The sequence below is a fragment of the Stomoxys calcitrans genome, chromosome 5, assembly GCF_963082655.1.
Source record: "Stomoxys calcitrans chromosome 5, idStoCalc2.1, whole genome shotgun sequence".
NCBI classification, from domain to species: Eukaryota; Metazoa; Arthropoda; class Insecta; order Diptera; family Muscidae; genus Stomoxys; species Stomoxys calcitrans.
This window is the reverse complement of record NC_081556.1, coordinates 20,541,921-20,554,708: the sequence shown is the minus strand read 5'-3', so window position 1 is coordinate 20,554,708 and position 12,788 is coordinate 20,541,921. Positions and strand designations below refer to the sequence as shown.

At 34.3% G+C, this 12,788-nt stretch overlaps 1 protein-coding gene across 8 annotated transcripts in view; it reads right to left on the bottom strand.

Moving 5' to 3' along the window:
- Window positions 1–256: 256 nt before the first annotated feature.
- The window catches only part of LOC106083996 (protein muscleblind), a 913,910-nt gene continuing 901,378 nt past the window's right edge, over window positions 257–12,788 (bottom strand). For 3 of the 8 annotated variants that reach the window (XR_009398299.1, XR_009398300.1, XR_009398301.1), the window contains 2 exons: window positions 6,372–6,456; window positions 1,876–1,963 (listed from right to left, as the gene is read on the bottom strand). Coding sequence is in view for 5 of the 8 variants with exons in the window: in XM_013247357.2 (XP_013102811.2) it covers window positions 690–1,963; window positions 6,372–6,456 (1,359 nt within the window). In the remaining 3 variants the exon portion in view is untranslated. Of the gene's footprint in view, window positions 1,964–6,371; window positions 6,457–12,285; window positions 12,445–12,788 lie in introns of those variants that run through there. The other 5 variants (XM_013247357.2, XM_013247358.2, XM_059368574.1 and 2 more) reach the window with 4 other exon arrangements.

Genomic DNA, 12,788 nt, shown 5'->3' with positions numbered 1-12,788 from the left:
TTGCGAATGCTGTCGTGCAGATTTAAAACCTTTAATTATTTAAATTTCTATTTAAATCTTTTTACATTTCTGTAATACAACTGAAACTTGGCATCACCTAAATAGGATTATTCACTTCAAATGCCAGTTGTTCAATCATTTTGTTGTTAGCCGATTAAAATGTCTCCCCCTTTTTAAGAGTTAAAATTTTTGTTGACAAAAATACTAAAAACTTGGCAGCACTTTCTAAACTTCAATAACTACAAGGTCCCTTTTTGATTTTTGACATTGCTGCTTTGCATTATAGATTGCTTGCTTTTCGCTTTCCAAAGCCCAATTTTCACCAAACAAAAACACAAAATCCAATATGTATATATATTTTTTTTATACAATTTATCGATCAATATATTTGACCATTTGATTTTTTTTCTAACCTTAAATATATACTTATAGCTAGAGAATTATATAAATCTATTAAAAACACATACAAAAAATAAAATACAATAAAACAAAAAGTATATATAAATTTATATATTAACAAACATTAATACAAATCTAAGATTTGTGATTAATCAAGAAACAAAAAAAATTAAAAAAAAAAACATCATTTAAAAGTCATTTAGTGGGGAGGGGGGGGGGACTTACAACTTAATCTGGTGCATCGAAAAACGATGATTTAATCTGACTTTTTGCGATCTTGAAAAGTTTGTTTAATGTTGCGGCTGCGCAGTTGCCGGATAAATGAAGGCTGTTGCATGTCCGGTTTGATGATGGTGATGATGGTGTGACAAGGTGGTGGCACCAGCGAGGGCGCTTACATCGGGCGGTGTTGTCAAAATTGGAATGCAATTCGTACTGTAACTGCTGTTGGACAGGGTGGAGCAGCCCAAGACGAGTGGGGCCTGGGTGGCAATAGCTAATGTCATGGCGGTTGCAGCATTGGGCGGCGGTGGTGGCGGGGCCTTTAGGTAATTGGTTGTATTCGAGGGTGGTAGAGGGGCTGCTGCTGCTGCCAAAGGCAAGTAATTAGCTGCCATCGGTGTGGGTATTGTTGCTGTTGAAGTTGTTGAATGCGTCGTGGTTGTGGACAATGTGGGCGAGCAGGCCTTGGAGCAGGACGACGAGGCAGATGAGGAGGTCGAGGCAGCCGAGGGGGAATAGGGCGAGGTTATGTGATGATGGGTCTGATGATGTTGGTGGGGGTGGTGGTGGTGCGTTTGATGTTGTATGGTGTGCTGTGGCATTTGCTGATGGGGATGGCTGCCTTGGTATGCTGTCGTATTGGCAGTTGTATATTGTAACTGTTGAAATTGTTGTTGTTGTTGCTGCTGCTGTTGATGTGGTGAGGTATGAAAGATATGTGGTACCGTTGTTATGTGGGTTGTGGGTGTGGCATGAAACAATTGGCTCGATTGGCTGGTTAGCACTTTCGGTGTGGCCAATGTTGTCGCCTGCTGGGGATGATGTTGGGTAGTATAACTAATGGTTGCCGGCGTATAGAAATGTTGCTGCTGCTGCTGCTGCTGTTGATGATGATGGGGGTGTTGCTGCTGCTGTTGAGGCGATTGCTGATGGTGAGGTTCAATAATAATCAAATTGTTATTGTAGTTGGTTGTGGCAATTGTTGTTGCCACTGCTGGCATAACACCACATGTAGTCGCCACTTTTTGTTGTTGCTGCAAAATATGTTGTTCAAAATCATGCTGTTGTTGCTGCTGCTGCTGTTGAGTTGTTTGTAATTGATTGTGTTGTGTATTGAGATTTGTTATGTTGCTGTTGTTGTTATTGTTATTAATGCTGCTGTTATTGTTGCTGCTAATGATAGTGCTGTTGTTGTGGTTGCCATTTATTAATGCTGCCATTATATTTGCCGGCGGTAATACAATTGGTATGTGATAATATTTACATTGTTTACGTCTGCACTGACCATTGGCATGATCACGACACACAGCCACACGTTGATCACATACTTCAACCTTATCGTCTACACCATCGGAATGTTTAAATATATAACGCCACAAGTGTTAACAAAGCCAAGTTGAAAGTAGACATAAAGAAAGATATAGAAAAGAATATTAGAATTTGGCATTTGTATGTTGTTTAAAAATAATACAAAAAAGTAACCGAAATTAAACTTAATGTGTGTACATTATGTAACTAAGACCTAAAAATTGTGACTTAGTTTTAATACTTAAATGATATTATAACTATAATTTAAATTATTTTATATAAATTTTATACACTAGGTACCTATGCTTATTTGTATTGTACAAAATCTAACAAATGTTTACAAATTCCCAGATCTTTTTACTCGAGAGCAATTGCGAGTGGAGTGCTTGGGTTACAAGCTTCGTTTTACTAGTTAGGATTCATCGCCCAAGCAACGTCAAAGTTATTGTGAACAAAACTATCACATTTAAATATTGTATTAGAAAAGATAACATAATTTTTTTTATGTATTTTTTATTATATAATTTCTGTAATTAAAATTATAAAAACATTTCGGATTGTTGACCTTTTTGTTGATTATAATTTTCGGTTCGAGGTCATGTATCGACATCTTTTTTATAATTGTTACATGATCTCAAGCCAAACCATCTACAAAATTATCACAAGAAAATATTTTATTGGTTTGTCAATATAACACTTTGTCTCTCTATTTGTATATACTCCAGCATAGGATGGGGATATACAATCTTCGTCATTCCATTTGCAACACCTCAAAATATTGGAACAAGACCCCATAAATTAAATAAATTTTTTATCGTCATGAATTTTTAAGACTGTCTTGCTATGTCCATCCGTCTGTCGAAAGAATGAATAAAGCTAGCTGCTCCAAATTTTGTACAAATACTTTTTATTTGTATAGGTCTTTTGGGATTGTAAATGGGCCAAATCGGTTCATGTTTAGATAGAGGTTAGGGTAGGTTAGGATAGGTTGAGAAAAGGGTGCAGATATTAATCCGCCCCATGCCACTATGGACATACACCTAAGCCAGTAATTGGCTTGTTGTGCACTCTAAAACCTAGAAAGTTTAGATATATACTTACAAATTATAACCGATTTTGTTATAATTTGGCACTTTGTGTTTTGTTTTAACTCCCAACAAACGTGCCATTAATGGTCCATCTTGATATAGTGTTCTGTTACGACTTTCTACAAGTGTACCGGGTACAATTGAAATCAGCCTATATCCTGATATAGTTCCCATATAAACCGGTCCCCGAAATTTGACTTCTTGAGCCCATAGATGATTCGATTTCCATCCGATTAAGTTGAAATTTTGCCCAAAAACATATCTTATGGCTTACAACTTCAGTGCTAAGTTCTATACAAATCGGTCAGTATGGTGATAAAGGCCCCTTCGAGTACCGATATCCCGATTTGATTTCTTAAGACCAAAATAATTCAAATGCAAACTCAGTTAATAAGGATACATTTTTAGCGCAATTCATGGTGGTGGATACCCAAGATTCGGCCCGGCCGAACTTAGCACGCCTTTACTTGTTTTTCTTCCGATAGGTGTCATTTTCTTTTTTATCTCTCAAAGGGGACCACATGTAGATTCGATTAATGCTGTGCCAGTCCAAATTTTACATCCCAATTGGTAAAAAATTTGCAGCGCGCACATTTGCTTTGCTTCATAAATGCGCATGCGTTGAAAGAAGTTCTTTTAGATACCATATCTACCAAACACGAACATAAAGGGGCCTAACACAGCCTACTGTGCCAAATTTCAGCACAAATCGGGTAATAATTGTACACCCAAAAAAAAACTTTACTTTTTGAATGAAATCATACAAAATTTTTGAACCTCTAAACAGCAATTGAAGCACTTCGGACATATTAATACAAAATTTTCTCAATTTTAGGCGTATGTTTTTTTTTCAAAACCTAGATATGATACTGTCTGCAGTTATTTTAAATCGATAAAAATTACGTTATATACCCCAAAATTCAAAAGATAATATGGAACATGCAAGTTTGCTATATATAAATTTTTAATCTGTTTACAAGTTATTACCTTCTGAAAACAAGCAAAAATTACTATTGAGCCATTTTCAGCAAACTTTCTGCTATTACAGCAAAAAATTTTGCTGTCTGTACTAACAAATTTCTTTGAGTGTACATTTGATGGACCTCGTACCTTGTGAGATCGGTCTATATGGCAGCTATATCCATATCCCGACCGATCTCTACCATATTCGGCACAAACATATATCGAGGGGTCTTATAAACGTCAGTGTTTCAGTGTTTCTCTGCGGCATTTATAACCATATAACCAAAAAACGGTCTATATGGGGGCTATACCAAGATATAGTTCCATAAAGCCCTATATAGCTCAATTTCGAACTTGACCTGCCTTTGATAAAACAAAATTATTTGCACAAAATTTTAAGCTCAATGTCTTAGTTTTTAAAGACATAAGCGAGATTTCCACAGACGGACATACCGACGAGCATGGCTAGACAGCATCGAACATTCCATTCAGGCACAGGAACACTCTTCTCACACATCAATGAGTGCTGTCCGTTTCAAGTTTAAGCTCAATGATAAGGTTATCCTATTTATAGGCGAGACCGAATGGTGTACCGCAGTTAAACATATGGCAAAGTACGTACCTCTCTAATATAGCCGACGTTAGGATGGTATAACCACTGCAACCAATTTTTGCTGGTGTTCTCGACAGGATTTGATCTCAGTCGTTTAGCGTCATAGGCGGGCGTGCTCTCTTCGTTACGGTGGCCAAACGTAATGAGAAAATGAATATACACAGTGAGTTGTGTTTGGCCCTTCAACATTCTTCTTTAATTTGGCTCAGATCGGTTCAGATTTGGATATAGCTGCCATATAGACCGATCTCTTGAAATAAGGGTTTTAGCGCATTAAAGGCGCATTTGTTGTCCGCTTTGGCCGACATTTGGGACAGTGGGTTGTTTTAGGTTCTTCGACATCCCTCTTCAATTTGGCCCAGATCGGTTCAGAATTGGACATAGCCGTATAGACCGATCTCTCGATTTAAAGTATTGGCCTCATCAAAGGCACATTTCTAACCCGATTTCGCTCAAATTTGACACAGTGACTTATGTTAGGCTTTTCGACATCTGTGTCGTTTATGGTTCAGGTCGGTCTATATTTGGATATGGCTACCATAAAGGCCAATATTTTGTTCTACAAAATTGAACAGTGACTTATACTTATTAGACCTCTAATTACCGGGTCAAATTTGCTACTAATCGGACCATACTTCTATAAATCTGCTATGGGAGCATAAATTATGCATTTTTCACCGGATAATGACAAAAGGTGGTTTACGTATATTCCCGAGGGGGTGGTTATCCAAAGTTCGGCCCGGCCAAACTTAACGCCTTTTTACTTGTTTTTATTATGAAAGACAACTTTCAGATGCACTTTACCTTAACATTTTAGGTGAATACAATTGGGCTGGGCTTAAGCCCAGTTTTTTACTTCTCCTGTAAAGTAACAAAAATCGAACAAGGTCCTTTTTATATTAAACCATCGGTATGCAAGCTTTTATTAGATGGGGATGAGCACTCCATTTTGAAGGTTTACAAGAGGTCAAATTAGAAGTTTTGTTTATATATGAACTAGATTAGGCTATTCACTAAATCAAATTACACTTGGCATAAAACTTTTATACAGTCAGCACTCCCGACTTTTGCCTTTTCTCTCTAGTTTTGGTTATAAAAAAATAGATAAAAAAGATCAAACGAAACGGAAGGATGTAATCATCTTCAGTAAAACAGAAGATGATAACATCATCTTCATAAAACAGAAGATGATAACATTTTCTTCAGTAAAACAGAAGATGATAACATCATCTTCAGTAAAACAGAAGATGATAACATCCTATATCTGCGTTTAGAAGGTTCGAAGAAGGGTAACATCCGTATGCCTCTATGTTTGCAATTAAAAATTTTCACATTTTTTGCACAAATTCAAAACTTTTTATACAATGATTGCAATTAAGTTTTCTTCGTTAGACTTTAAATTATGATTATATATAAAATATATTATAACAATTTTAATACATACTTAATAATTTAACGAATCTTTATAAACACCCCTTTCAATAGCTGTGATTTATTTATTATGTCATATACTGTTTAAAGCTACATCAGATTTTCGATACCTATAAAACAAAAAAATAACTTCACCAAAAAATTTAAAAAAAGAACCTAAAAATGTTCTTTCTAACCAATGTATGAGATAGTTATTTTGTAAAAAAGCAACTAAGTACAAACTTATGATATTCTTCATACTACACTAATTAAGCCTAAATATCAAATAAATATAAATATGAATAATACAATAAAATAATAAAAATAAACTATAAAAACAAAAGGAAAATTTAGCAGCATGCACTTACCTTCAGTTAAATGAACGAATCTACAATTTAACCGACTGCACATAGATCTATTAAAATCTTGGCACACCGGGAGGGTGTCCAGTAACTATATAGAGGTTTACAAAAACAAAAGGGAAAACCAAAAAATAAAGAGAAAAACAAAAAAACAAGAAGATAAACATTGTTGGGGGTGTTGTTGGTTGTTGTTGTTGTGTTTTTTTAAAGGTTTTCAAAAGTGATAGGTGTCCAAATGATTTTTGTTGTAGATGTTGTAGTGGTTCATTGTTGTTCAAATAGATGTAGAAGAAGAACAGGATGTAGATAAAGCAGGATAGATGGCGTTGTTTGTTTGTGTTGGCATTTAGAGATTTTGGTGTTGTTGTTAAAGATGTACAAATCATTACGGATGCATAGAGAGGGGGCACATAAGAGATTTATAGATAAAATCATCACAGAAACACAAAAGTAAAGAACAAAAACAAAAAAGACAGACATTTCAATTTTTCCATATTTGTAAATAAAAATGTTTAAAATTTGAATTTTGAAATTAGGAAATTGTATTGTTTTTGGAGCGGGCATTTCATTTCAATTTTGCGTGTTGGTGTGATTTGTGTAAGTGTTTTTGTTGTTTGTTTTGTTTTTAAAGAGAGGAAAAAGAAGAAAAAAAGAAAGAAAAAGAGCAAAAATTAGTATATTTCATATATATATAATATTGATCTTATATGTGGTTATATATTGATAATAGTTTTGTTATCATACTTTATATATAAATCTCGATATATGTTTAATATATAAATATTTAATTTTATGTTAATTTCCATTTCAATAAGTGTTTTTTTTTTGTTTTGTTGTCAAAGTAAGAAAAAATTAAAATTTAAACTAAATTGTTATAGGTTTCTATAGATTCCTTAAAAACTAAATAAATAAAGCTCTGTTTGTAATGGTGTTTGGTGTTTTGGTTCAGTCGTTGTAGTGGTAGTAGTAATGGTAGTTAGTGTGAGAGCTTTCCATAACAAAGCCACATACAAAATCGTTTTATCTTTCTAATGGTAATTCTTTTAATTGTTCCTTTTTTTTTGGACTATTCGTTTGGGTTTTGAATCTGTCATGGTGTTATTATTATATTCTGTAGTGTATTTGAGTGTTTTATTATTTGAAATACCTTAGATGCTAAGCAATGCTATGCATTTGACTGACTATATATAGTTAATATTCTCTAAATGTTTATACAGGACAGTACTTGGTATAAAAAATAAAAAAACAAGTAAAAGCGTGCTTAGTTCGGCCTGGCCGAATCTTATATACCTTCCATCATGGATCGCATATGTCGAGTTCTTTGCGTAGTATCTCTTTTTAGGCAAACAAAGAATATTGAATAAGAATATGCCATTGTGTAATACTTCCGATCATTCGGAAGCAAAATCGGGAGATCGGCTTATATGGCAGCTGTATCAAGCTATTGATTGATTTAGACCATATTAGACACGGATGTTGAAGATCATGAGAGAAGTCGTTGTACAAATTTTCAAGAAGTCAAAACCCAGATCGGTTTATATAGCAGCTATATAAGATTATGGATCGATTTGAACCATATTTGACACCGTTGTTAGAAGTCATAGCAAAACACCTCATGCAAAATTTCAGTCAAATCGGATAAGAATTGCGCCCTCTTGTGGCTCAAGAAGTCAAGATTCAAGATCGATTTATATGACAGCTATACCTGGTTATGGACCGATTTCAACCATACTCAGCACTGTTATTGGAAGTCATAATAAAACACCTCATGCAAAATTTCAGCTAAATCGGATAAGAATTGCGCCCTGTAGACGCTCAAGAGGTCAAGACCCCAGATAGGTTTATATAACAGCTATATCTAGTTATGGACCGATTTCAATCATACTCAGCACATTTATTGGAAGTCATAATAAAACACCTCATGCAAAATTTCAGCCAAATCGGATAAGAATTGCACCCTCTAGTGGCTCAAGAAGTCAAGATTCAAGATCGATTTATATGGCAGCTATATCAAAACATGAACCGATATGGCCCATTTACAATCCCAACCGACATACACTAATAAGACGTATTTGTGTAAAATTTCAAGCGGCTAGCTTTACTCCTTCGAAAGTAAGCGTGCTTTCAACAGACAGACAGACGGACGCACGGACGGACGGACATGGCTAGATCGACTTTGAATGTAATGACGATCAAGAATATATATACATATACATATCAATTCGGACCATATTTTGCGGAAATGTTGAATTTTTAGTTGACTATTACATGGTAAATCGGAGAAGAATGCGGTCGGACAGAGTTTCTTGAGAGGTTTCAGTGCCATATCGGAAGATTGGTTTATATGGGAGTTCAATTAGATTGAAGAGCTTTTCAGATCATATTTGCCAAGAGGATTTTTCATATAGTCGGCGTTGACAAATTTTTTCACAGCTTGTTACTCTGTTATTGCATTCTTTCTTCCGCAGTTATCAGCTGTTACTTTTAGCTTGCTTTAGAAAAAAAGTGTAAAAAAAGTATATTTGAATAAAGTTCATTCTAAGTTTTGTTAAAAATGCATTTACTTTCTTTTAAAAAATCCGCAATTACTTTTTGGGCAACCCAATATATAATGTAAAGAAAGTTATACTAACAAAGTCATCCCGATTTCTATTGCAGCGAATTCTTATAAAATGGCTCGGGTAGGGATCAAATACGGAAAACAAAGCCTTCGTACAAAGTTTCGTGAGAATCGGTTCACAAATAATGAAATTATTTCAATATTTGTCCAAACCGGACGAACATATACATGGCCAATTTCAAAAGGCTTCTACCTCTGACAAAATCGAAAATGAAAATTGCGACCTATACTATGCGCCGGACATAACTAAATCGGATTAGGAAGTGATTCTGAATTCATCCGTATACCTATCTTCTTTCTGGGTGTTACAAATAAATGCTGTAAGTAATAATACCCTGTAGGACAGCAGAGGTGTTTGATATAAAAATTACACTATAAAAGACCGGATACTATCAGTGTTGTTATATGGTTCCTAAGCATAAGTACCCGCGACGAGGAAGTACTTGGAGTGTTTGAGAATAGTATCGTCGCATCAAAATACAATAGGGTATAAACTCAAAGTTTATACTTATTTTTTTATATGCTTATGAATTACTAGTTTTAAAATCGCGAATTGAAAAGACACTGAAATTAACGTAACGAAATGTAAATGTCATAAAAATGTACTGAAAAGGATACAAATGCCGATACTCGAAGGTTTCTTGGCGGGCTTAAACAGCTAAACTCAAACACTTCGCCAGCAGCAGCATTCGAGACAGCAATAAATTGGTAGAATCAGCTTAACTCCTTGTTTTACTTTCCCCCCCTTTTTTTTATTCCGCTCTACGGGTAACCTCTTTCACCTTGGTATATTGGTGAGAACTGTGAATCTGTGAACCCACAATACAGTCCACAACCAGTTGATGGAATAGCTTGGATAACATCCAAATCATCCATATACTCTCATCCCACTGGAGCGGCCCCTTACGTGCTGAACGTCTCTCACATTTTATTCAAAAGTGACATTGCACGGGATAACTATGAGCATCACACAGTTGTATCTTTCAGCTTCGATCTGTGTGGTGTTCGCCGCAATCGTTAGAAGCTCAGCTGGCAGCTAAAGGGCGCGTCTACAGATTGCGGATAGTGGAATGCAACATACGGAGTAGCTGCATTTGCAGCCGCGGACAATAAGCGGTATCAAGTGGAGAGTCTCAGTGAGGGGCCAGGCGGCAGAGGCTTTTCTTTAAATATTGAAAGACTTTCATGCTCGATATGACAAGGCAAGTTATTGGCCCCTTTATATAACCAATGGCCTCAACTTTTCCGTGGCAATTGGTCCTATGGACCAGACGAGTTTGCTCATCTATAGAGTTTGACCAGAATCGCTAGTTCCACATACAGAAATGAGGCTACAACAGCAGAACATTGAGTCAATGCAAAAATTCAGTAAAATTGCAAGAGAAGAGCAGAAAATTGAGAGATTAAATATCTGTACTAACATATATCTTGTTTTCCGATCTCGAAATCAAACTTTCATGTAACTCAAGAGTTTACTTGAACTGCAATTCATGAATAAGGGAAGTATTTTTGGTCTGCAATGACCAACTCAGCAAGTTTCCATGAAATCCAAAAACTGGAAAATTGGTATTTTCATGCAACTTCCTAAGCTTATTAAGGACTTTTTCTATACCATATGGATTACATTTTCCATATAATTAGTTATTCGGAGAAGATCAGAAAATGTTATTTTAGCGGTGTTTATTGCCTCAATAATAGTGGTGGCAAGTGTGAGGTACTTAGCCACTTTCAACTTCTCTAGAAAGTGGAGTCGCCCTGCGACTTTTAATTGAAGATCCTTTGTCACTTAATTATTTACACAATAACTCGCAAGTTTTCCATAAAGGTATGTGTGTTTTTTTGCTCATTCATATTAAGGAAACTGAAAATTTGATATTTCTCCTTCTGAAAGAGCTTTGGTTTCTGAAAATTGGTCTATTTATTTAACATACTTGGCAATTATTCTAAAACTTACTAATAGTTCTTCTATAATTTTCTCTTTTCATAGACTTTTCAAGAACGTTTCACTAAATTAATTTTTGATTTTTATTTGGCAATGGGACTTTTTTATACTTCATTTCAACCATGACATTCATAGGCTAAAATTGTCAATAGAATTTTAATTTAGCGAAGGGTTCTTGGGAAATCTGTAAGAATAATTCTCTTTAAAAGTTCGGTGGTTTAAGCATCTCCAGGAAAGTTTTCTTTCTTCCTAATTAGATGTCTAAACATTTACTTTTTTTTATTCTGTCTTAATAATATACAGAATAAATTTCCTCAAAACCAAGCACTGTCCTGTATAGTTTTTTTGAAAGCCATATTTTTATGTACACGCTTAGGGCCTTATTCACAAAACTGAATGTAGATTTGAAATAGGTTTCTTTGACATATTTCTTTTATAGAACTTTCAAATGAACCTATTTTAAGGCTTCCTAAAGTTTTGTGAATAAGGCCGTTACTATTTTGTTCAATAATTTGAAGTATTTGAAATGCTCTCATAGACCAATGAATACAAAGGCTATAAAAGCGATCTATAGTTGATACCTTTCAATTTAGGTACTTATCTCAAAACTTCATTTAGAAGTTAGATATTGAAGTTTTTTATTATTCTTAATGATTGCTAGTATTGTATGGTCTATGAGTCTTAAGGTAACTTATTACATAGAAATAGAGCAAAATATATGGCATGTACATAATACATATATTAGTTTAAATAAATTAAAAAAAAATAAAACAAATTAAAAAATCAACATGTATCAAAGCTTTGAATATTAAATAAAGAAGAAACATATAAACAAAAACAAATGATAAAATATTTGATTCCAGAAAAGAAGCTTTTGCACATATCTAGAAAGCAGCAAGTTATATAGTCCTTGATTTGTAGATTTCAATAGAACTACAGTAATTATGTAGAGTCATACACATACATATTTAATTTTTGTTTTTTTTTTTTTTTGGAACTAAGATTTAGGCGTTCTTTTGAATTTTCGTAAAGACTAGTTTAACAACACACGCACATACACCAGAGTGATTGATTGATTGATTGATAGATAGACTAAGAAAGCTTGAAAAAAGCTAAGGCAGCTTGAGATAAATCGAGACAAAAAAAAAATAAATAAAATAATTATTGAAAGCTGTCAAAACTCACATTTTGTTTGTTTGTTTGGGGGTTTTCGTTACAGTAGTTGATTTTATTTTTTATAAATTTTTCTAATATCACATTTACGTTTTTGTGTTTCAACATTTTTTTTTTTTGGAATGTTTTGTCTTCTTTTTTTGGGGAAAATGGTGCAAAACTTGGGTTTTGTTGTCATTTTCAAAAAGATTTTTTTTTTGATTGGAAATTTAGTCTCTAGGCTTGGACTTGGGCTAATACGATCGTTAAATGATTTGTTTTGATTTACGGATTGTTTTGGTTTGCGCTTTAAGAGTTACGATTATTGTTAACAAACACACAGTTACATATCCTAAATGATGGCACTAGAAGTATATGAAAAAGAGAGACAAAAAGAATAAAAAAGACAAGTAAGCTTTTGGTTTTGTTACACGTATTTGTAGATGGTGATGGTTGTGGTGGTGGTAGAGGTGGAAGTAATTAAAATAGTAGTAGGCAGTTGTAGTAGTAGTAGTAGTAGTAGTAGCAGTTGTTGTATTCTGATAGAGATATTTTCAAACTTATAAGTTTATTTGTTTTTTTTTTGTTGTTTTTTGGTAAAGAGAAAAGCTCATATATATGGTGTTGGAAAGTTAAGCTTAAAAGCTTTTAAAGATCTGTGTGTGCTACAAATTCGCATTTATGGTCCAAACAAAAGCATAACTGAAAG